This window comes from Dermacentor variabilis, chromosome 4 (genome assembly GCF_050947875.1).
Source record: "Dermacentor variabilis isolate Ectoservices chromosome 4, ASM5094787v1, whole genome shotgun sequence".
Taxonomy (NCBI): Eukaryota; Metazoa; Arthropoda; class Arachnida; order Ixodida; family Ixodidae; genus Dermacentor; species Dermacentor variabilis.
In genome coordinates, this window is record NC_134571.1 from 139,562,281 (window position 1) to 139,588,604 (window position 26,324).

Below are 26,324 nucleotides of genomic sequence, written 5' to 3' on the forward strand. Positions count from 1 at the left end.
TGCGTGTTATTACTCAAGACGGAAATGGACGCACCGCGGAAGCAAACTAGCCTGTATGTATATGTGCTGGCCGTGCTGCCATTGGCACACTTGTAGTGTGAATCACGCGCGAAAGTGCCCGGCAGCGTGTCCGTTACTATACCAATAATACACTGTTTAAACGAGCCGCGTTTCAGGTTTTAAGAACAACTCCCTATTGGAAGCAGTCGTTCCTTGTGCAGAGGACTTTTTATAAGCAGTCCACACGCCTCTTTTTGCATGCTGCTATGGCTCCGATGCCTAGCTGCCGGTATCTCGGCTCTTAACCTCCGGCCTCTGCATTGGTGACTGCTGATGCTGCACACATGCTGTTAGCTTCAAAAGTGGCTTTCAGCTTGGAGAATGTCCGAGTCCATTCCAACTTGCATGTAACCGTGCGAGCATGAATGAAATGCCTTTAGCGTGGACCCACGAATTGCACAGTGACAAGCCTGGTGCGCTGCTACTGCAATGGGGAGTTCTGCCAATTGCGGATGTAGCGTGTGGCAATTTAATAAAAAAAATCAAGCTGTAATGCAAAGATCCGTCCGAGTGGAGGCTGGGGTTGGATTCTATTTTTGGCTGCTTGCGAAATCCTAAATTGCTGTTCCCGATAATGAACGGTCGCGGTTCGCACGAGCCATCCACATTCGCACAGAGCTAAATCGAGAGCATCCTACTCCTTCTTCCTCCATAGCATGCGCTGTCCTTCAGATTTCAGCTCTTGTTTGACAGCATCTGGCAGAATAGTGCCATTTCAAATTTGACAGCGTTAAATATTTCCGACGACCCGAGCAACGATCGTGCCTCCGTTAGGAGAAGCACATTTGCAGGGGCATGGCTCAGCACAGTGTTCAATATATCGAATATAGCGGTGAACGGGAGTTCGATGGACACGCAGTATATTGCTATGCTCTTGCATGCGATTTTCAAGGGGACTTTACAACTGTTTGATATAGATAACACTCAGATATATCGAAGTTTGATATATTCGGGATCGATTGTATTTGATTCACTTTGAGTATTCATAGCCTACAGAATACCAGAAAAATTTTCTATACCTACTTATCAAATTGCTTACGAATATCAAAAATATGTTATTAAATTGCTAGCCGCCTGGTTAGCTCAGATGGTAGAGCGGCTGCCCCGGAAAGGTGGTAGTCCCGGGTTTGAGTCCCGGACCAGGATGAATTTTTCTTCAACTGCGAGGCTTTTCTTTCGAGGAACCCCTATGGGTTTGAATGGATGCCTCATTTTCCCTTAATTATTCAATAGTATTCTGAATTTTCGAATGCTCGCATACCCCTACTCAGAACCTGTACCACTTCTGGACAACTCGTGGAACAATTTCTCCTGCCTTTCGCAGTTCAAAATGAAGCAGTAGTGCCTTTATTTTTCCAATTAAACAAGCAAAAGGACCTCAGATGAAAAGCTACTACTCAATAGCTTGAGAGTGTCCAAGGCACTTTATAGACAGCAAAGGCAAAGTAATAAACAACTTTCAGCCAGACACTGAAGTATACAATAATAACTAAGCAGTCAATTACAGTAAATATTGCTTCAAGGATACAGAAGAAGATGAGGGCACCTGTAGGGCACACAATGAGGAGAATAGGCAGGTGCAAACAAAACACAGAAAAGCCATGTCAGCACTCGATGGGAAATACAATAAGTAAGCTAGTGATCCGCACACACGAAATGCAATTTAAATTTTTTTGTACAGGCAGGCTTTAAATTAGGGGTGTGTGAATACTGAATAGTAGGTTTCGAATGGAATATCGAATCAAATGAAGAGAAAAAATATATCCAAATAACGAATTAAATATTAAATATAAGACAATTCAACACAGTTTTATGCTTACAAATTTTGTTGAAAAAAAGGGGGTGTGTGGGGTGTGCACATGCTCAGAAATCAACTCGCATTGCGTAACAAAAATGTTGCCAGCTATCAGTAACTTAGGCACCTAGGAATCGAGATGTGTGGTCTACATGTATTAAAAGGGGCATCACATTAGCATGCCAACACTGCTAACAACTCAATGCATATACAAAGGCCTGTAAAATATATATATTCTTTTTGTTAGAATGTCTGTTGAATATAATCAAGTGACTTTGTCCCTCTGAAGCTGAAGAAATGGCTTAGTTATGATGCCACGAATACCACTGAGGCTTTCAGTTTAATACTGGGCTATACAGTGCTTAATGGCAATATTTTATGGCACAGAAAGCTGGTTTCCAGTTTTTTTTTTTTTCAAGAGAACAAAAGGGTTTTTCCATCTTTATGGCAGGTAGCTTTTGTGGTAATCGTCAGCTCGTTAAAGGTAAATCGGCATGACAGAAAAAAGCGGGGACCACGCATCACGTGAATTGGCACCGCTCCACGCGGTTGTCGGTGCAGCACGGGTCGACTGTGGTCAGTGCTGATGGTAGTGAAGAACGGGCATCTTTTCTCGTTCGGATTCAGCATTGTTTGCCGTCTGTCATAGGTTTCAAATCAGGAGGACCACGGCAAATTCGCACGACCAAATATCCAATTGGCCAACCAACGGCTCTGTTACCGATGCCTGCAATATTTCTAACTGCTTTCTGTAAGAGAAGCAGTTTAGTTAGCTTAATTTAGACAATTGTGCCCAAAATCATGTGGCAGTACAATTACAGTGGAACCTCGTACATTGGTTTTGGAAAACAGATTCCAGAAAAAACATACTCGCCGGAAAAACATACGATCTAAAGTCACTAAAAAAATTGGCTGACCCAATCGTAGTTGACATCTACATAACGCAAAGTGCTGCTTGAATCGTTGCAGCAAGCTTGCGTGTCAGCAAGCAAGCTGGCTTCAGCAAGCTTACGTTTGTGCTTTTTGAATTCGGCTCGAGTCGGCAACCTCTTCGGGCGAGGCATTCTGGCTGGAAGTCTTGAAATGCCCACTCGGCGAGAATTGTTGCGGCACGAGATGCTGACATGCACAAAGCTGGTGTGGACCAAGCGGCCTGGGAAGCACGCTGTTTTCCTATTGCGTAGTGTTTAAGACAGCGACAATGGGAAACTGAAATGAGATCGAACTGGTAGGCAACGCCGGGATATGATGCCACCAGAGCAAAAAATGACTGCTCCCTTCACACTGCCTGCAGAAGAGAATGGTGGCGTGTTTGCATCATCGCCTATTAAAGGCATACAGCATGCTTCCAACAGAACTATGCCACAAGCTAGATAGGTGATGATGGTTATTGAAATAGTCTTAATGGTGGTATCTGTGAATGGGACGTGCCATGACCCTCAAGGAGATTTGCTGGTGCAGCGGAAGAAGAAACTGTGTGCTGGCATTTTCCTGCGACACGGGCGGGTGATTACTGTAGGGAAGCTGCCATGGTTACTGCTTTCAATCGCCCACGCCTCGCACATTTCCATGTTGACGTGGCATCTAGCAGAGAGAAAACATACCATACAATACCAGTTTGGCGAAGTAGTGAATGCTGGTGCCACAAAATAATCTTTTCCAGGCACTCATTAACCGATCAAAAAGAAATGTAGCTGTATGGGGCAATTTTTTGCGTTCTTAATTGCAAACATTGGTGCTGGGAAATCATAAGAAAGGGGATCGAATCAATGAGGTTCTACAGTACTTGTACAATTAGATGGCGAGATTAAAAATGATGTGTGGTAAATGGATAATTGTAATTTTTATTTGTCAGTGGGAAAAACATAACAGCACTATACTATTCTATGCTGAGGAGTATTTTATTAAGCATAACGAAACATCTAGCATGACGCCTAGTTGAAGTGAAGAGCAAGTGTCCACTGGTTAAGCCAATGACTGAGCTCCGAAAGTGACAAGTGATGTCTTCAGAGTGCAGGAGAGCAAGCGCAAGTTGACAATACGTGATATACTTGGCTACCATTACGGTGGGGTGCACACCTGATGGAAGGCAGTGGCAGCTTTGGAGCCTTTGATGCCTCTGCAGGATCCATGGTGGCACGCAGTGCAGACATCAGAGTCACAAGCCGTGGCGTGGTGCCTTTGTGAGGCACCCGGGTTGCCAGTGTCCCCAAGTGTTGTACGGGCTTGCCTGTTAAGACAAGTATTGGACAACTTACTTATTACCATTTTTTCCATCACAGCACTGTTTCTTTACCACTGGTACAGAGTAGTGTTAACACACACGCACAAACAAAAGCGCCAGAACCCATCTCACGATGACTGTCGACGGTAATGCGTAAGCAATGAATCAATGTAGCGACACAGTCGATTTCCACCATCCAAATGAGTTATGTGTGAGGCATGTGCTGCAGTGGGACTCCTCTTTAAACACTCGCAAAACACTCGGAGCCATCAGGTGCCACTGCCACGAAGCCTGCATCTGGCCTCCGCAATGCATAGGGCAACGGTGCGTGCCAGTGCTGACAAACACATCACGTGGCAATCGAACTCCCCTCTCACATTCCTTTCTGGACACACTGCGACATCTAGTGGCACCACCGAGAAGTTCGTGTGTGGCCTCCAAGACGAGTAGCGTGGCTCGCCGGTGCCTACAAGAGCTGAGAATTGTTCCCTCACTTTCCGCACACTCAGTGGCCCATAAAAAGTGACCCAAGTTGCCAAGAGGTTTACTGAGAAGTGGCACATACTCAGTCCATTCATGGGGGAGGTCGCTAAAGCATTCGTGTGAATGACATTCACTCAAGAGCGACACACACCTAGTATGTATGTGGGGAAATCCTTGAGGAAACCTTGTGACATGGGTTCAATTCTGGCCAGCATCAGAGAAATTTAAACCATCTCTTTTTGACATAGAACGGCACACGCCTACTCACACACACCCAGAGCTCCGAGTCGGCATCAAAGAGTTTGTACACAGTGAGACCTGCTCAGTGCCTCAAGTCAGTCAGATGGTTGGTTCCAAACCTTGTCACCTTAGCACAGCAGCCTGATGTGCTGGCCATTCGACCACCCAGTGACCCAGGTAGGCGGGAAAATGGTCAGATACAACAAAACAGATAATCTCCGTAAACAGTGTGAAGTATCCCAAGAATGCTAACGCATTAAAACGTAACATGCTTGTCTTTTTTTTTCCTTATTATCGAATTGTTAAGTAACTTTACTACTGTTCCAACTGCTACTTATGATGGTGGAGTTGCATTTCAACCAGAGAAGCTCTCGGCACAGTGATTGACAAGTGAATACACATGAAAAAGAACTGTTACAAAATATGGCCCCACATACAAAGGACGGTGGCACATTACAGTTTCCCAAAAATTCAAACTTAAGGTGTGTACCATTCTGATTTAAAGGCCAACTGCAAGGTTATTTCACCCAGGCTAAATTTGTTATAAATGAATATTACAGTCAGCCCTCATTACAACAGACCCTGATAATCCAATAAAAAATGTCCGTTTTATCTGAAGTCCGTAATATCTGAAACGCCTCACTTCAGAAACTTTGGACCCGATGTGTAGCAACATTACTGCAAAGAGTGAGTGACGAACGTCCAAAGTAAAACAACCCAACAAAAAAGTCACAGTTTCACCCGAAAGGCGATGCAGCGATTGCGATAAATTAGTAGACAGCTATGCAAAGTAAGGATAGTAGTTTTATCAGCCGTATAAAGCTGTGAACATCTGCTTACTAACAAGCATGGTGTACGCGTGCGCAGGTGAACATACACACATCTCGCTCGATGAACGCGGAAAGTCGCTGTCAGAATGTTGGAGTGAGGAACTGCGACAGCAGCAGCAATCGAATTGACCTTCGTACATCTCTTGCTTTAACAAGAACGAAACGTCCAAAGCACAGCGCATGAGAAGCTACCAGCACTATATGCGCTCTGTAAACATAGCAGATCGCTTGCAAGATGACGCGCTCGTGTGGCCGCACCATAAGCAGCAGCCATCAGAGTATAACCGCTCCTCTCTCCTTCGCCTCCCCCCTGTGCCTTGCGCACGAAAGATGGCATGCTTGGGACATAAGTCCCAAGACACATCTGGGATATAAGTCCCAAGATGTGTCAAATCTTTGTCAAGTCCCAAGATTTTTCAACGCACTGCAGGCAGCACTTAAATGTAAGTAAATGAGCATTTTTGCATTTCGCCCCCAGTGAAATATAGCTGCCGCTACTTGGACAAAGCACGGGGCCTTGAGCTGAGCAGCTTGATGCCAAGGCGACTAAGCTGCACAAGATAGGGTTTTCCACACAGCCAAAAACAGATTTGGCAAGTTAGAACAGTAGTTAGGAAGAAAAAAAAAAAAAAAGCTTGGCAACACGATACAGCACGAAGTACGAGTAGAACAAATGCTGTCTGAGAAGTGCACAAACAGTGCTATGTGAAATGCACAGTGTTGTATGATGCAGCTATAACAAAACTGGGCTCTTAAGTGGGACTGATATACAGTAAAATCTCCTTAAACTGTACTTGCTTAAACAGTAGTTTCATTTTAAAAGTAGTAAAGTCCAATCCCCAACTCAGCGGCCATTGAACATAACACGTTTTGTATCCGTATAAATCGTACCAGGTTATAGTGTACGTATCGGTCAACACGTGGAGTTTCCACTTTTCGTCGTGCAATCATGATGGTGGTCATCCCCATAGGGTGGCCCATCAGAACAAGCCTCAGAGATCAAACAACGGCCTCCAAGTGCCCGTGTGCATTTGCGCGTGAAGCCACATCGACATCAACATCATTTCGGCTTCGGGCAAGCAAGGACTCGCGTCACGGCAAAGCTCGGATAAAAAACACTGGGTGCTCAGCACAGAAGAAAAATTAGACATCGTTTGCGCTATCGAATATGACACGAAGAAGTCTGCGCTGGCACGTGACAGGAATCTACCGTTGACTGTGGTGTGTGGCATTTGGAATGGGAAGAAGTTGCTTGGCAGTGCTGCTGCAACCATGGAAAGATGTCAACTACGAGGTTCGACTTTTCGCCATCATTGCCTTTGGTGCCGAAGTTTGACCTAACGGCAGTGATGAGGTCGACACGGAAAGCGACAGCAAGGGCGATTCAGGACCCGGCAGTGGCAGAAGCTGCGCGTTACATCAGCCTCATGAATGCAATCATCGCGACAGGAACGGCACCCTGTAATGAAAAAGGAGTCCCGGGACTTCTGCAGTGCTATCGCGCCCACGCTTGGAGAATATGCAACACCAACGAGGGACCTGTCATGCAAGTGTTTGCCGAGAAGAGGGGGCTGGCTGAAAAGCTGGCTCGCAGCTTCAGCAAGTTTGAGGCCCTATCGCCAGTGCTAGGCCACCGCAGCATCAAATGAAAACAAGAGACTTTTGTCGCATGAAGTGAATAAATACTGCATGTTTTTGCCCTTTCATCGCACTCTCTCAGAAATCCATTTTTGACAGGTAAGTAGGTGATCTCCTGCTATTTCGGTTGAGAAGTACTACCGTTTAGTACACACTTCAACCAGCTCCAGCCAACTAGGTTTAACGAGGCTTCACTGTAACGCATCGTGCCCCTCCCTCCCCCCCCCCCGAAAGAAAACTGGCCACAATGTATGATTTAGGCAGCTGTTCAAACAGAGTACTTTAATTAAACATTAATTAACATTAACATTAATTTTTGAAGGTACAGAAAATGACAGCACACCACTGTCGCTTCATTTTTCCGAAATCAAAGTTTCTGCTGGAGTAATATGGACCAAATTAAAGAAAATTCGTACCCTTAGCCCTAGCATAGTTCGTGACCAAAATGTTTAGTCTCAGGCCTTGGGCCAAAGACTTCGTGCCAGCTCTCACCTGACTGGCTCCGCTTGCGTGCCGCTGCGTTGAGCTGCGATGGTGGCAGTGGCACGAGCCGCAAGAAGCCCTGCATCACTTCCAGCGTGGCAAATGCCTGCTGGCGCACCTCTGGGGAGTATGTCTAGAAGACATGAGAAGAAACGGAAAACAGCATAGCAGTTTCACACAAACGGTGTAGCACACTATCACTCACTGACACTAGTATATTTCCCATTGTGAAATGAGCATGGAGACAGCATGAGACTGTGTGCTCTTGAGCAAGTACCGTATTTACACGATTGTAAGTCGACCACTTTTTTTTAAATTTGAAAGTCTGAAGTTGTGGGGTCGACTTACAATCGAAACCAAAAGATGGCCCCGCCAAAAAAGCGAGCCCAACGGGAGCTACAACGTAGTTACAATTTTATGTTTGCTCTATGGCCCTACCCGTATCTTTTCGCTATCTCACGTGCTTTTTTTGCTTTTCGGAAGGGTTTTTCAACATTTTTTAGAGTTTAACAGTGCACGCAACACTCATGGGGGGGAGGGGGGGGTCGATAGTTAGTGGAAGCGCCACTGTTCCTATTTGCGGCGGCACCCTCAGAACAACGGTGCTTGTGGGGAGTATTGTTAGGGTTGGCGTCTGACACCACGTGGCGAGCAGTCATTCACCCTACCCCCTGAGCGGGAGCCCACGAGAGCCGGAGAGGTCATTCGCCCTACCCCCTGAGCCGAAGCCCACGAGCGCCGGTGAGGTCATTCGCCCTACCCCCTGAGCCGAAGCCCACGGGGACCTCTTCCACTCCTCTCATGGTCGTGGCATCGTGTGTGCTTACCTCATCACCCCAACCTTCTCTTGGCCGGACCCCATGACGCCGAAGAGGTCATTCACCCGACCTTCTCCCCGGATTCGTCGATGAGAAGGTCGACCTCTCCTTCCCGTGCTTGGTATTGCAGGAGGAGGGGCCTTCTCTCCGTGCCTGTCACATGTCCTTCGACGGAAGCAAGATCCCACCCACACTTGTAGAGAGCCTATTTAAGGGGCTCCGAAATGTACTTTTGATACACTTCTAACTTGAGACTTCATACTTCATGCTTTCCTTATTTTCTTTCAACTACCTTTGAATAAACCGTGCAAGTTTCGCACTAGCAAATTGTCTCGCTCCTGTTTGGTCGCCATGATCTACCGGATGCCTGCAGCCCGCCGACATCGCCACGCTACCCAAGAAGTAATGTCGGTCGAGCTTCGTTAGGCAGGCCCGCTACTTCTCGGCAGCAGTACGGTACGCTACCCTGGAGTACGCAACAGTATCGGCAGTTCATGGAGGAGCAGACACCGCTCGCGGGTTTCTCTCTCTCTGTTGAAAGGCATTGGCATTAATTTGACGTGTTCCACATGAATGCTGGCTACGTGCTACTTCTATGCTTCCCCAATCATCATGAGTGCTCCAGGCCCACTAATCGTTCGGCACTCGTTCACAGCAGCATTCAAGAGGGCTGCCATCCTTTAGGCCGAAGAAACAAATGACCCGGCAGTGGGCCGCAATTTCTGTTTCTGAACGGGTGGTGCGAGAGTGGCGACTGCAGTGAAGCGAAATTTTCACCTGTGAAGGCAAGTGAGGAATTTCCCACGTGCCGAAGTGTGGACGCTTTCCGGAGCTGTAGGCTAAGATTGCGGCATACATCACTGAAATGCGTGATCGGTCCCTGCCAGTGAAGTGCAACTTGGTCATGAAACAAGCCCGTATCTTCGCCTTTTAAGGTCCTGCTCCGCAGTGAGTGCGAGTGGCTCGCGGCAGAATACCGCGAAATTACGCCAACCAGACCTGTCAAAAGAGCCTCCCTGACAACTGCGTGTGGTTGGGTGCATTCGGCGTGGGCTGCTGTTCCACAAGATGTCGTGGTGCGGTCGTTTGCCAAATGTGAATTTCGCTGGACCACGACGCGTTGTGGGAGCGCAGCAACGATGACAGCACTAGTGAAGACAAGTAGTCCAGTGACCATGTCAGCTACTAATAAATTTTCGTTATTGAATGTGCCCTCGGGTATGCTTTCCTTTTTTTTTTCAGAACTTGCAGCTGTCACCATCCGAGCAAGAGCCCCTGAGACTGCAGAAGAAACGGCAATTGCTCTGGCAATAACAACTTGCCCTGAAGTAGCAGTAATACTAACAGACTCCCAAGCAGCAGCTCGCAACTATCAAAAAGGCCGCGTATCAGAAACAGCACTCAAAATACTAAGAAATCACATCGCACGCGCCCCGCTCCCCGACACTTACATCAACTGGGTCCCAGGCCATCAGGGCATGACAGGAAATGAGGCGGCACACGCCGCTGCCCGCGAGCATACCAGCCGGGCTTTCCTGCCATCCCACACTAGGCCGGCCACCAACGTTGATGACATCGCCCTAACGTACTCGGAGCTTCTGCAACACCACCGACTCAGCAGAAGAATGTACGTTTTACCAAACAAGAATCTGAGCAAAGAGGAAGAAGTCATCCTGCGCCGCCTACAGACCAACACCTACGTGCACGGAATAATGATGCACAGACTGTATCCTACGCAGTACTCGTACATATGCCCCCATTGTGACGTTCCAGACACCCTGCAACACATGGTCCAGGATTGCCCACTGCATGACACACCCACAGACCTTACCTCACAAGCTCCACAAGACGACGCCAAAGAAAGCCGCCCCATAGAAGCACAAAATGAGCGCCCGAACTCACCGCAGATCCATACGATAACTGAAACGTGGGAGGCCAAGCTTTCCTCCGATGACCTGGACGACCAACGCAGTCTCGTCGCCCAAGCCAAAGAGGCAGCCCAAGCCAGAGGGTTCTTGGAATGAGGAATCCTCCCACCTAGGGTGAACCGGGTTCTGACTCTGTTTACCGTTTCGGAAAATAAAAGTTTAGTTCTCTCTCTCCAGTCAGGTGATATGGGGGGGGGGTCGACTTACATTCGAGTCGACTTACAATCGTGTAAATACGGTATGCCAACGTATGACCTGGAGTTTTTTAAAACCTGCACCAAAATAGAAGTACACAAGTGTTTCTGCATTTCACACACATCAGAATGCAGCTGGGAGTTATGTTCAACCCATGACCTTGTTGCTCATAAGCAGAACACCACAGCCACCGACCCCTTCCGGATTACTGCGAGTTGCTCAAAAACCTCCAATCTATTGCTCACCATAGCCACTGGGATAACTTGTGCTGTGCATCGCACCTTGCAGCAGACTACAAAGACAGAGGTCATGTGAATAGGGCATCTGTGCTCACAGGCTGCACGTTGCCTTTGTCACTGCTCTAAAGCCATGCTATATGCAACTTACCTCTCTCGCATGTTTTATGGCGGTACACTTGACATGAATTAGGCGCAATCCCAGAAAAATTGTGCTTAAAGCACTTAGTGCTCTAGATGCAATCTCGGGGGTCACGACCAGGCAGTGCATTTACTTCCCTCTATCTCACCAAGAGATCAGAGAGATAGGGATCGAAACCCTCCAAGATCGCAATCTCGGACGCCATGCCTAGCTTCGAAGCGCCACATATTGATGATGATGCTTGTGTGTAGCATGCTAAAAAGTTCTCTTACTTCGGTGCACTGCACTGGGCTGACGCAGCTAGGCGTGAGCTCCGAGATTGCATGAAACCAACATAAGCAGGCCAAGCCAATTCTGCGCACTCGCACAGCGGAGTTGCGAGGCCATGAGAAAGCAGCAGATAAGAGTTTCGCTTTCAAGGGCCTAATGCGTTCGCACATACGCCCGCATTTCTCGCACTGTACCAAGCTCTGTCGGCTGTATACTTAGACAGGTTTCACAAAAATGTGAACGAGCCAAGCGGAAAGCAGAAGTGAAAGACCATCACATTGGAACTTAAGGAAGTGATTGTAATGGCTGTCGCATCAGGTGTTAAAAACTTGCGTGCTGTACATGCCAGAGAGTCTCATGCAGTTGATTTATTGAAATTTCATTGCATACACCGCTGCGTGGCTGTTCAGCGGGCTGCGGAGCCGTAGCCTCCTTTGCGTGTTTACACTTGTGCACACCAGTGGGCATATACTGTAGGAAACGGCAATAGTCAGTACAACGAAGTAATGGATATAACAAAGTACTTTCGGCTTCCCCTCTAACCTTGTCATAACGAGGCCCGAATGTATGGGCATGAAACATGAGAACATATGCAGGGGAACAGACTACATCGCTCAGGGAGTCAGACTTTACTGGCCGCAGAGCGATAATTCGCAGATTCCTTAAAGCAATGTGTATGCGAACAAGCTCTTCATTTGTTCCTGATGCACCATTTGTTCTTTTAATACACCGCGCTTTATAATGTACAATGCAACGACATGAACTTGCCAACATTATGAGTACCGGTATATGAACACTGTTCTGTATTAATTGTGAAAATGGCTGTTCATTATTTAAAACGTATTCCATATTTACTTTGGTTCACCTCTGGCACTATTCGATTTGCATTCCATTCGTCTAAACAATAACTATTTGAACACCTCTAATAAATGCGTGTTCAATGTTCACCCCATTCTTGCAAATATTCATTCCAGATCACTTTTTAGTTTCTGTACAGCTGTCATTTTGTAATTATTGGAACTGATCCTTTGTTACATGAGTTCCCCGAATGCTCCTTATTTTTGTATGTTCTGCAATGTACCCCAACTCTATATTTTCTTACAATAATTTAAAATCTTCTAGTGGGCGCTATGTGATGTTGAAGAGAGCGATAACTACACTAAAACCTCATTGTAATGAATTTGAACGAGCAGCCAGAATTACTTTGTTAGATCCATCCCTTCGTAACATCCCTTCGTAATATTAAATGTACTGCAATATGAATCTGTATGTACATTTCAAGGGAAATTTCAGTTACTTCATTTAGCCAATATTTCATAGTATCCCATTTTATTATAACAAGATTTGACAGTATTTGTCAGTCCCACAATAATCTGAGATAATTTCAATAGCAAATGATATGCCACATTAAAGGGAAGCTGAAACGGTTTTCAATTTCCATGAATTGCTGGGATTGGGAAGAACAGACCTAATAATTTATGGTTCCGAAATTTTTTTCTTCGTTTTGTTAATATAAGGGGCGGAAATCGCTTTCTAAATCACCCCCGCGGACACGCCCCCATCGCTTCCCGGAGCGCCGGGTGAGGTGGTTGCCAGAGGAGAGAACCGGCGAGAGTGACGTCACTGGTGGGGACCGAGCTGCCGGACCGGCGTGCTGGCATGCGCTGGCATGCCTCTTTCCGTCCTGTGCTTTACTCAACGACGCTACCAGATATTTGCCGCCGCCGCCGCCGCTCACGTTTGTTTTGAGATTTTCGTTAACTGTTCTTTCCTTCTGTGCTGCGTGAGTGCCTACAGCCAAGGGCGCCCAACATGCCCTCGTTCTGTGCAGCATTCGGCTGCGCGAACACACGCGAGTGAGACGATGTGGTGTTTCACAGGTTCCCGAAGGACAAGAAGCTTGCAGCGCAGTGCGGTGAGGAGAGATAAGTTCGTGCCGACGAAATCAACTGTGCTGTGCTCGGACCATTTCCGCGATAGCCGGATAGCCTTACGACAAATGCGGAAACGCGTTGTTGCTAGCGTTGCTATACTCCGTTTCATACATCAAGTGCAATGCTGTGGAGGCTTGAGATACTTCTTGCAGTGGCTGCGTTTGCACTTAGAAAAAGTTCGGTGTTTCTTGACCCGATTTTTGAGAAAACTTTTCATATATAAGCTCAGTTCTGAATGAAAAAAAAAGAATTTACCCATAGAAACAATCCGTGTACTTATACGGCTGCTAACACGTTCTTTTAAATCAATTTTCTTTTCGGCATTGTTTAATTGCAGTCCGTCGCGGCAGCTTCACGTGCATGCTCGCGCGAGCAAATGCCGCTGGCACGCTGCGAACCATAGACGGAAACGCGCGCACTAATAAATTTTGGTAACCGGACTTCGTGCGTAGCTTCCACAGCGTTGCACCTGAGGTATGAAATGGAGTATAGGCTTGCCTAGTGACATTCGACGTACGGTTGCAGTTATCATGTTTACCACACGGCGGTGCTAAAACTGCCTAATATCTTTATGTCAACACTAGCATGGAGCGCGCATACCGATTCTTGATCGAGCCACAATCGCAAAGTCGTCGAACCATATTCTGAATATTGCACATATAATCCCCCTGACCATCTCGATCTGGATGTGTATGATAAGCAACTTCCATGACTGTACCTCGCAGCACTGCATGTGCGCGCTTTGAAACGCGGCACTTATGTTCGCGATCGTGTATCAACGCTCACAAAACCACGGGACTTTAGACAAGCAGCGGCAAGGTGCTTGACATCGCGGAATTGTACCCGTGTTTACAATCTAATGAGAAGTTAGTGCTTCGGCATTCTTCCAGCAGCAAGTTCCCAGTGACACTTTAGCGCATTTTTTCTCCCGTCATTGGAACGTGCAGCTACAAGAAAAAAAAAAGCATACGTAACAGCTAAGATTTCCAACGCGCGAGAAGGTGCACACATCACTCTCGCTTTTGGCATACTCAACATCGTCGTTGCCGTCGTTGCCGCCGTTGCCGCCATCGTTTTCCGTATCGGCTGTCGGTTCGAACATGTACGGCGAAAATACAAGCTGTCCGAGACAGCGAGAACGTTCCATAATGCTTACAACTCAGCTATGACGCCAGAACAGAACAGCGTGCTAACGGCGGCGCCGACCGGCGACCGCCGCCATTGACGTCACAGCGGCTCCGACCAATCACGGGCAACAGCGGTGTTCGCGCGATACCCTGAGGCGCTGGTGCGCGTTTTCATGAAAAAACAGCCGCTTGCGCTTGTTTCCGCCCTTTTTAAACGAGTTATTCGTGTTCAGGGGACTCAAAACTGTAGAATGCCGCAGAGAACTCATTTTTTTCGAAAAGTGTTTCAGCTTCCCTTTAAGACAAGTTCAACAGCAGACAATATGTAATGTGCCCCACATTCTTGAAAAGTTTCATTCCGATTCGACTTTTAGTCATCTAGCAAGAAGCACAGATGCATTTTCCACATACGCCTTTTTGCACCTGCAATGAGCACTTCAAGTAGCATCAGAAAGTGTTGTTGTAAAGGTGAAGTGTGTTTGTGGCTTCTCATATCTGTCCTGGGGATAGTTTCCACTCATTACAATGTTTTGCTAAATGAATTCCATATCAATTCTCTACCTTACTAAAGTGTTGACGAGCTTTTATCATTGAAACACTGTTCCGTTTGTCCTATACATGTCCTACCACAGCTCAGCTGTTCACCCAGCTTCAGCAGGGAGGGTGCACACGAACTTCAGCAGTATCCGACAGATAACGCTGAGCTGTGGTAAAACATACACAGGATAAACGGGACAGTGTTTCGATGACAGAGCTTGTCAGCAGTACAGTAACATAAAGAATGGATATGAAAGCCATTTAGCAGGACATTGTAACAAGTGTGCATGCACTCCCATGTTTGAAAAGACAAAATTCACAGAGAAAGGAAAAAGTAAGAGGGAAAGGGAAATAATAGGGGCATATCACATTCGAAACGTAGGAGATAGATGTATAGCGGTCCCACACTTGCTCTGTCGGAAAAAGAACTACCGTATTTATTTGAATCTAGGCCGATAGCTTTTTTTTTTTCCCAAATAATATACCAAACTCTAGGGTCGGCTTAGATTTGAGGATTTTAAAGAATGCACCAGTTTTTAATTGAAATTGATAAATATGGTGCCACTACTAGCCATGGCAGTAGCCAACTGAAGTACACGAGCGACATCTCCATTTTGACCTCTGTCGTATCGGCGTGCGGCGTGGCGTGATCGTAATGGCACCAAACGGGCGATGCCACTATGCTGCCGCTTTCAAACTAAAAGTTGTGCTAGCTACAAAGGCACTTTCAAACATTCCAAGCCGGGTGGGACTTCCGCATCAATGAGAGAAATGTCCGTCGTTGGAGGGGGCAATGGGAGACTTTTTGTGTGCGCCAGCCGCAACAAGGAGATGACAGTACTAAGGAAGATAGCGACGTAGAATGAGCTCGGCATGTTCATTTTCAATAAATGCTGTTTTCATTTTGTGAATGCTGTCCTCGCCTTTTTGTTCGGCCTATATTCGAGGCAAGGCCCCCTCTCCTCTGGCTTTGGACTTTCGGGGGTGGGCTTAGCCTTGGAGCCAGCCTAATTCCAGTAAACATGGTAGCTCTTTTGCATGAAAGATTGTGATGTATATTTGACTGGTGTACGCATGCCTATACTGGGAAAAGTATAAAATGGCTGGTGAACTTCAAAACTTCCAGTTGGTAGTCAGCACTTATATGTCATATTTGTTTCTTCGTGTTCCCCCTTGTTTTATCTGCACTGTTCAACCTCAATCCTAAATGCACAGTTTTCCCTTCTACTGTCTTCCTTCAGCCATTTCATAAGCATTCAATAGGTTTAACTCAGTGGAATACAGACCCTTCACTCGCAGTGATTGTTGCTGCTAAAACATAAACAAGACATCAAAAAAATTGGATCATAGATTATTGCGTTAGTTTTCAATGTAGAGAAACTAGCCCCTGTTGAAGGCTGCTGCGACACAACTGGGCCACGAAACAGCCTATAGAGAACAACGAAAGAAGTCAAAAGTGCTTTTCTGGTAACTTTGTAAACCTGTAGAAAAGCTGGAAAAAGCGGATACAACCAAAAATCACAATACGGCGCTTTTGAAGCACACATTGTTGCGACTGGGCGGCCAACAGATCGCCTACCCGTGTATGCTGCGAAATGAACTGGATAAGGCGCGAGTAGTCCTAGAGTCAATCCCATTCAAGGCTACCCTTCCCCACCACTTCCATGGTGAAATGAGTGACACTGGCAGCAGCTATTCCTCCGGCAGACTTTGCACGCCAAACTAGAGAAAAATAGTTGTACAAGACTCGCTGCAAGAACTCCGCTGCAGCCGCTTTCGGCTCACCCGATGTGCTTTGCCCTCCCGGAATAGCTCGCGGAGGCCCGCAGCAAGCGTGACTGCCGCATGCGGCCGCTTGCACTCCAGGAAGTGCAGAATCACGTGGCACATCCAGGTGGGGTCGGCCAGCTCACAGAAAAAATCTACCAGCTGCTCCTCCTCGGCGGCTGACAGGGGCACCCGTAGAAACTCCTGAAACAGCTTGTGCGCCTCCCACGTAGGTGCTGCGAGAAGAAAAAGAAAAGCACCATTAACCCCTCCAGTCTACCACTGCATCGCATGTTAATTGGCACGTTCCGCCCATCCCCCCGATATATACAACTCCAATTCAGTGGTGGCAAAGCATGCAGCTTTTCGTGCGTCCTTGATTGTGCGGCTCGAGGGTAGCTGTAGGATTCCTGCAGCTCATGGTGGAGTAACAAGTTCCCACTCCTATCATGCGCACTCGGAAACAAGTCAGTTTTCGTTGAACTAATAATAATAATATTTGGGGTTTTACGTGCCAAAACCACTTTCTGATTATGAGGCACACCGTAGTGGAGGACTCCGGAAATTTTGACCACCTGGGGTTCTTTAACGTGCACCTAAATCTAACCACACGGGTGTTTTCGCATTTCGCCCCCATCAAAATGCGGCCGCCGTGGCCGGGATTCGATCCCGCGACCTCGTGCTCAGCAGCCCAACACCATAGCCACTGAGCAACCACGGCGGGTTCCGTTGAACTAGAGGCTTCATTAAGAACTTGAGTGACTAAACCTTGCTTATAACATTGGCAAAACAGTGCCGCAATACGTAATTTTCACAATTACTTTGTCGTGACCTCGCATGATGTTCGCCGCAACAGTTAGACCTCGGTCCACACCCATTACAGCAGATCCGTATACAACACACTTTTAGATATAGCAGACCATTCTTCTCACTTAGTTCGGTCTGCCTATACTGTTGGTGCGACAGATGCCGCTTTTAACAGACCTGGATATAAGAAACTGTCGGGTACAAAGGAAAAAGTTGTGGGGTAAATTTTTTCTACATGATGTAAATACAGCGTGCTTTGCTGTGGCGATATATGCGTGCGGCAGCTATTGCCCTGTACGCAACTATTTCTGGCAACTTGCTGAATTTATGAGAATGCACTTTTTCTTAAAGAAAGAATACACTAACAGTAAGGTCTTCGCAACACTGTTTCGCACAACGTCCCACTGGCGGGGACCACCACCCACCGCTGTCGTCTCAGTGCCGAGCATTTAAGTGCCGAGGGTGCTTTCTAGGTCTAACCAGTTTCAAAGTGAAGCCATAGCATACGACACTGCAAGAACAATCGCCAACGATCGCAAAATCAATTGTTTTGAGGACATTTTATTTCTCGTCGCATCAATTCGTACAAAAAAGAAGATAGGCTGCTATCTGTGGCGTCTAAGCTGTTAGGTGCATGACGCGGTCAAGCCAGTAGTGTGCGGTTGAGCGGCGGCTAGACGCAGGCTCCAAGTTGAATTTGCCTCGTACCACAGATCTTCTTCGTGCTACAGGTTTGACAGTGGTTGTTGCTCGTTGCAAAGCATAAAATTAAGACTTCAGTTTACTCAACCATGACAGTGTGACAAACACACTGTAGCCAATATCTGTGTCATCAGTGGCAGTGGTGCGATCAGGCTTGGTGGCTGGCACGGCAGCCCTGATTGGCCGGCTCCCCACGTTTTTGTAGGCTGATGTGGGTGTATACATGCTCTAGTGCAGGGAAAGTAACCTCATTTATCTATATTTATTTTAATTACAATGTTTTTATCATTATTGTGATCCCTTACGAGTTAGATGGAGGTACGGTATATGCAAAGTTACGCCATTTTACAACCTATCACAGCCGTAATTTTGAATAGAACAGACTCTGGATTTAATGAACATTTTTCGCTAGATTATCACAGTCCGTTGTATTGAGCGTGAACTGTATAATTAACTTACATATAATGAAATTCTCGATGTAACAGATATTTAAAGGGACACTAAAGGCAAATATGTCAATGTTGATTGCTAAAATACTATTTCAGAAATTGCACAGCATCTGTTTCGTGCAAAGACATCTGTTTTGTACACGTTTAAAACTCTAGCACAATTCAAACTGCCCACCCAAGAGCAAGGAGTTGTGATATTGCATGTCATTACCGCCGTCAATGGGTAAAACGGCGCCCTACAGACAGCGCTAAGTTGTTTTTCTTGCCTGAAACACAAAAAGCAGAGCTGGAAACCGAGTGAGACCACAGCAGACAGCATCCCACGGAATTTTCTGTTGCTTGAAGAACTTTAGCTTGTCATTCTGAAGTTCATGAGGCAGTCAGCCCGTTGCCACGTGATTGCACAACAGCAACCAGTGCAACTGCTTCGATCCAAATTCGTTCTTGCTACTTGCTGTCCTCCGGGACAGCAAGAAATGAATGATAACATCAGCCTTCGCATTGTCTCGCCTCACACTGAGTACAAAGCATCCGAGATTGTGTGTGTGCCACACTCTCCGAGGTCATGCAGTTACGAAAAGTGTTGTAATTCCTAGCTGTCAGATGGTGCCACTCATTTACCGCTGGTGATAGAGCAAATTTTTACTGGCATGACAGCACATTTAAACTAGATCTAACATGCTCCGGTTAAGACGACGGCCTCAAAATACGTTTGTGATTTTTGTTACAGTCGTACTGTCGTGCTGATTCAGACAACTGTGAAAGTTTGTCACTACACTACTTTATTTTTCTTGATGCCATGCCCATGTATGTACAGTAAACACTTGTTAATTCACAACTTAATTTGAGGTAGCCGCCGCAGTCTGTTAAACCATGTATTGACAGCAATATGTAATGTATCCCACTAATTCACACTGAACTTTGCACCGTTACTGATAATTCGAACTTCGTGCCATCGTGGATGGGGAGAGTCTCGGTGAGCGGGAGCCCGTGGGGGCTCTGGCGTTGCTGCGCAGGCCGCGCTGCTTTGTTCTTTCCATCTGTGGCCCTTTGATTCCCCCAGGCATGGCCAATGCCTCTGTTGCAGGTTGGTTCTCTCCCTCTCTCAAGACTTCCAAAATAACTTAAACGCAGCGCTGAGCCTTTTTTATTTTTGTTTTTCTCCTTCATGTTACATCTGGGAGGCTATGCTCTTTCTCTACGAGCTGTTCTGCCGATAAGCAGCACCAAGTAACGTCTAAAACATAACGGTCGTGACGTTTCTCAGTGCTCGTGATACGAAAAAGCATAGCCTTTGAGATTCATGGCTATCACTTGGAGGAAAGCATTGCTGGGTAGGTGTTTGGACACCACCTATACGTATAGCGGAACTCCGCAGCATGCAGCCGGTGCACCTACCAAAGTACAATGGAGACAAACATCACGGCAGGTTATGGTGCGGTTCGCGAGCGCATTCGAGAGCGCAGCTCTGGTTTCTGCGGTGAGTGTCGGCAACGCAAAGGTGCGTTTATAGTCCCAACGTTTTTGGTCCGCATCGCTTGTGGCAAGTCACGTTACGCCTCTTGTGCTGTGCCAGCCGAAATGCCGTCCCCTCTAGACTAGCCGTAGGCTGCTCTCTGTGGAGCATGCACAGAATGATCCCCAACCCTCCTCAACATGTGTGCCACTTTGAACAGCTGTCTGCAACCGTTGGCGAAGCGGCGTGGGCACTTTTTGTCCGCTCCATGCATTGTGGATCGGCACAGTTGGCACGAACGCGTTGATGGAGCAAGAGCCATCTCGACGTCGAGCACGTCGGACTGCGTTGACTGCGTCCAGTTACGTTGGCTGCGTCAGCGCATGCTATTCTCGTCAATGTGACGTAATGTCAGACTATACGTCGGGCTAGACATCGGACTATATACGCACCTTAACCGAGCAATTTTTTTCGGATTTTCATTACTTTGAATTTTGTATAATTTGAATTTTTGTAGCACCCCACGGAATTCGAATTAACGAGCTTTTACTGTATTTGTCAGACAGCAAGGTGCTACAGTACGACAGGGTTCGACTATTACGTCACTTGAATATTGCATGCATGTGGTTGCCTCTCTATTATGAGCTTCGAAAGCCAGGAAAATAAGCGCAGTATCATGCAATACAGAAACTAACAAAACACGAGTGTGGGAGGTGCAGAGTTGGGCGAAAACAACCTTTTGACCACCCGCCGTGTCACTGTCAAGGGTAGCGTCAATGAGTACAGTTTGCCAAGAATTGAATAGAAGTATACAAGTAGCATTTTCTTACATACAACGCACCAGTACCACAGCCTTTTCCTGAAAGATGGGTCCACTGTGTATCGTTTGTAGGCACGCTAGTAGATGAATGTGGCACGTTATAGAATTACCTTATTGCCGCGAGAGCATTTAGAAGATTCAATGATGCATCTATGTTTAAGCGGCCAGTGTAAAGTGGCCTTGAATTGATTCGGTGACCGATGACAGTGCTCACTGTGTTCGTTATGATGCGAGTGTTGCTTGTCTTTCCGAGAACAAGCTCAAGCTTCAGCACAGCACGGCATTAACAATGTTGCAGTCGTTGGTCAGCGATGCTATACAAGACGTGGCCGAGGTGATACAACAGTGCTAGGACAGAAGCAGTGCTTTCACTTACAACTGATGGCAAGGCCAGCGCCAAGACAGCTTTTTCATGCCATCGCTGTATTCCAGGCAAGCTTGCCACATGGACTGAGCCCAGCTGAGCACCGCTTTCAGCAGATATGGTTGTTTGTTATACCGTAAAAGCAACAAGCAGGCTGGCATTGAGGCGTGTGCTGGCGAAAGTGGACACTGTTATGTTATCTGCAAGTTGCCATTTGTTTTTCAGTGCAAGCTTTGTCTGCGCTCGTCTATTGGCTGTGCTTTCCCTCCTGTCCTCACAAATTTTGCAGACGGCCTAGTTAATGACACAAGAGCAACCTTTGGAAAGCGAGCGGTTTGCTGAATTGCAGCCTAGGTGGGCTAACAGCACAGAACAGAGCTCACAGGCGGCCATAAAGAAAGTGGGTCTGTACTGCCAGTGAAACAGGTGGAGAGCATGCGACTACTGCACGTCGTAGCATCATGACAAAACACTGCGTAAATTTGAAAGGTTATAAAGCATGCAACTCTGAAAAAGTGTATTAGCTATGTTTCTACCAGATGGCTGAAACAAATATAATATTTTTACTTTCATTTTTTTTGTTTGAGTGAGGTACAATAGCAGCAAAAAGAAACCTTTTTTTCAGGCATGCACTGTTCCAAATTTGAGCAGTTTACGTTTCCCTGCACTTACCCTTTCTGGCCACTGCAACAATGCAGCCAAGCAGCTGATCCAGGCTGGACAGATGGCTGTGCCTGCGCACCAGCTCGAGGGCGTCAACAACCCGCCTGCAAACAGGCCAAAATGGCTGCTCAGGGTGCAGGAATGAAACCAAAAAAGTCGCAGTTTCGCCACAAAGGCTAAGCATTGATAACGATAGCAAAGTGTTAAACAACTATGTGAAGTAAGTGTGATAGTTTTATAGGACGTATAAATTGGTACAAAATGCAGTAAACATTCGCTTACAATTGAATTGCAAACATGGTGTCATGCACATCCAGGCAAACATGAACAGATATCACCCAATAACACTTGCTGTGACAATGCTTGCGTGATGAACTGCACCAGCAGGAAGTGAATGCTTCATTCTGCCTTTCGCTTCACCGTCACAGAAACAAGAGATTACATGACCACCAACACTAGGTGTGCAAGAAGACATTGCACATGAAGCCACCAGCTATCTAGGCTCCACAAACTTTCCACTTGTCGCAGATTACCTCGTGCACGGGCTGTGTGTGCGCTCAAACGTGCCGTGCGCAGCGTGCTTGTTGGCCTGCTCGGCACTCACTTGTTGGAACATTTTTGTTGAAACCCAAAACTGATGCTTCCGGATGTGCTCACTCAAACTAGGCAACACAATGACGCCGAAAACGAGAAGAAACTGCAGCTGGACCCCTACACCAGTGCTGATTGCTGGCAACGAGCAGAACGAGTGACCCATTCCTGCGCCCAGCTTCCCATCAAAAGTTACCACGTTCGTTGTAGATATGATGCACCTTCTCAGATGAGCAGACCCAGGAATGACTAAGGACAAGAAGTTTCATCCCCTGATGCAAGGAGTGAAGGAGCAGCTCTTCCCTGGTCTTGTATGGAGCCCTCCAAAGACTGTCGCTGAACTTTTATCCAAGACTAAGTGAATGTGACATCCACTATTAACATTTTCACAGCCACTAGGAAACAACAAGTATTTTTGGGAACTCATGCGTACCATTGTGCGCGCTGACATATAGAAGGCTTACGGCATGCCACAACCTACGGTGAGCTCTATTGCAAGAGTTCTAAATGATGAAGTGCCCCAAGCACTCCGGGCCAGCTTACTTTTTGCCAACACCATGGCTGCACCAACCGAACACCACCGTGCGACCTATGCAGAAGCCTTGACACACCCTGCTTTATTTCCTCGGCTGTTTGTTCATGCTGCTACTTCTGTTGTACTTCAATCGGCCAAAATGGTACAGTACACCAACGAATGATGCACGCCTCCAGTGCTTCTTCAAGCTACCTCTCCGGTTGTGCTTCAGTTGGAGCAACCGATAGATTACACCAATGATCAATAGACGTCCCTTCGGAAGTCAGATGCTTGGCACACAGTCGACCACCATCCTCTGTGCTTCCACTGTGGTGAAGCAGATAATTTGTACCACCAGTGACAATACTAACGCCTTAGGCTGCAGGGCTTTTCCACCTACTTGCCTCCACCCCAACTTGTTGAACCACCTTGGGACATTGAAGACTACCTGGCTTAATTAACAGCGCATGAGGATGGCATTATCGAATCTTCCAACAGCACATGCCACCACCTACGGTATTGTACACGGTACTGCACATGGTATTGCACCATGATGTCCCTTCCACCTAAATCCCAGACAGAGAGGATTCACAGCAGATCTCATTGACAAAATTTTTCACTAGAGCAACACCAGGCATCAAAAGATGACTGCTACCAATCCGCATTTCCAATGGACTTTCCGAAACTAGTGAAGCCAAATCGATCCAGCAGTATTTGCTCGTTGCACCCAAGCCACAAGTTAAGCCAAGTCACTAAACTCTAAAGGCTGGATTTGCAATTTGCGTTATTTGTGGTGCGAGTTCCAGTCACTCTTATTCATTGCTCACGGCCGGCTGAACCTGTTAAAGAGATGGGCGGAGTGTCGCCTTGACCACTGTAGAAGCATGAAAAGAGTGATAAAGAACAGCATAAAGGGCATCTCTGCAGAATTACCTTGCCTCACCCACTGACCGTGCACATCACATTTCCCCACTGCTGTACTTTTGACTTTCCTTTCCTACAGCTGTCACTGTGGTTTAGGTGCTAGCACCTGCCTTGAGCATGCATTTTTCCCCCTCTTTTCTCACACCATTTCTTGAGCATCGAGCCAGTGCTCTTACCGGGGAAGGGGAAAATGCCACCTGCAGTAATGGGCACAGTGCAAGAGAAGAGGCATGTAAAGGCAAGAAAGAAGTGCCCCTCGCTACCCCACACCGCTCGATAACCAGGTTCCACCGACGTGTTTTTCAGGAGCCAGCTGCTCTCAAAAACCCCACCAGTTCTTTTTCAAGATACACAACAATATCGAATATTTGCAATATCGAATTGTAGATATTAGATTCACGAATCAAATTATTCGAACGTTCACCACTCGATTCGGTGATATTCAATATCCGCCCAACCCTAGTTTGAAGTGCTCACTGTAACAGCAGGGCAGCTCTGAATATGCTCGTAATATGTGGATGCAGTTTCAAGAATACACCGGGTCAGAAAATCATAAATGCAAGGAAATGAGGTCATTAATGCATCAGTAATATCTGCTATCATTATAAGAGGATTTGGCTGTACTGGGTGCGACGAGAACAAGAAGGCTTCTTGGAGTCACGACACCGGTGCAGTGCAGTCGCTCCTCGGTGGTGAGCACAGGGTAGCTCGACTACACCCCAAACAATGCCCTTTCGGCACCCACAGTAGTTCTAATTTATTGCCTCAGTCTTCCGGTGCAGCAGCAGTGAAATTCCACTGTATACTAATTTCAGATAAACATGCTTCTTTACAATGAGGGTAGAGAGAGATACACGGTGTTACTGTCAGATGAGGCGTCAAGTTCAGCACACACACCTGTTGGCCAGCAGGGTGTCCAACTGCAGGGCCATCTGCTCGGACGTGGAGACTGCCTTCAACTGGTCAAGGAATCGCAGGGCCAGCGGGGCTTGCCCACACCGTAGCAGGTGGCGCACCACGGGAGCCCATAGGGCAGCCAGCAACGGTCGCATGCTCAAGGTGGCCACTGAGTGTGCATGCAGGAGCTTCTCCGTCCCATCCTGCATGTCGTGTAATGCAAGTATGCCGTCGCATGAGCCAGGCCAGAGAGAGAGAGAGAGAGATGCACCATAAAGTTTAAGTTGCCCAAGAGAACACTGGTGCTGCGATTGTTCAGTTAACCATGGGAATGATGGTTAGTGCTGTACGTGGATTCGTATGATCTTCGTGCTTGTAGCTTCTGATAGTATTATTATTATTTTTTTGCTACACTTTACCTGCCTTTATTGTCAAGGCTGGTCTTAGCGCAGGGATTTCCAACTGTAACACACGGCCATGTTGCAAGGCGGCAGTCGATGCTTAAGAGAAGAAATGCAAGCGTACCTAGGCTGTCCGAGCTCGATGGGCTAGTGAGAGTGCTGACACGAATGAAGCTCGTCTCATTAGACCACGCACCAAGGAAACAGCCAATGCTTGCGGGGCCCTTCACGCTCAAATGCATGAATTGTATTGTGGCTGTATAATCAACATTTGTTTATTGATTCACTTCAACCACAACAGACATTGACCTTGTCTTTTGTAGCGTCCACACTTGGTAGAACCTTTTTTTAATTGTTGGTTCTACATGAATGAATCTTCAGTCTTGATCTGTTTTTCATGGAGATCTCAAATTTACAAATAGTTTCTTGATTGCTACAATGATTAAGAAAGTATCAGGTTGTAAACAAATTTAATGGGTATTTCCTATGGGCTTTTTGGCAATTTTGTCCGGCTAGACACAAGAGCATGATCCCAATGGTTAAGACTTGGTCCAGGAGATGATGGTATATTTTTTGATTGAAAGAAACCTGTAGGTAAGAAAACGGACCAACATATACAGTCAAATCTTGATATAATGAATCACGTGGGACTACCAAAATTTGTTCTTTATTCCGAAAAGTTCCTATAGTGAAAGCCCAATAACTTACCATTCCGCCTGTCAACCTGTTAGTTCATAAGCTGTCACCATTCGAGTTATCCACGAAAATGTTGCTGTTGGCTCTCGGCCCGCACTTTTGCTATTTCCCATAGATTCCGCCGCCACACGCCACCGAAGCACTGTCCACTAAGAGTGACGTGCGCAAAGCAGATGCTTTACAGGAGCAGAAGCCGTACGCCTAGCTAGTACAGCCGCAGAAAGAAGTGCGAAATAAAGAGGTGTGTGTGTAGAAAGAAGACCGAAGGAAGGAAGAGACGCGCCTCCATCGCTAGACGACACTTTTTTAGGCGGAGCATGCGCTTGCAAAAAT

The 26,324-nt window shown here is 46.8% G+C and overlaps 1 protein-coding gene across 3 annotated transcripts in view; it reads right to left on the reverse strand.

Moving 5' to 3' along the window:
• Positions 1–26,324, reverse strand: part of LOC142579854 (uncharacterized) — a 181,408-nt gene that overhangs the window by 48,148 nt on the left and 106,936 nt on the right. For all 3 annotated transcript variants that reach the window (XM_075690471.1, XM_075690472.1, XM_075690473.1), the window contains exons 21-25: positions 24,895–25,097; positions 21,978–22,072; positions 16,726–16,943; positions 7,763–7,886; positions 3,935–4,085 (exon numbers count right to left, since the gene is read on the reverse strand). In XM_075690471.1, the coding sequence (XP_075546586.1) occupies positions 3,935–4,085; positions 7,763–7,886; positions 16,726–16,943; positions 21,978–22,072; positions 24,895–25,097 (791 nt within the window). The remainder of the gene's footprint in view (positions 1–3,934; positions 4,086–7,762; positions 7,887–16,725; positions 16,944–21,977; positions 22,073–24,894; positions 25,098–26,324) is intronic.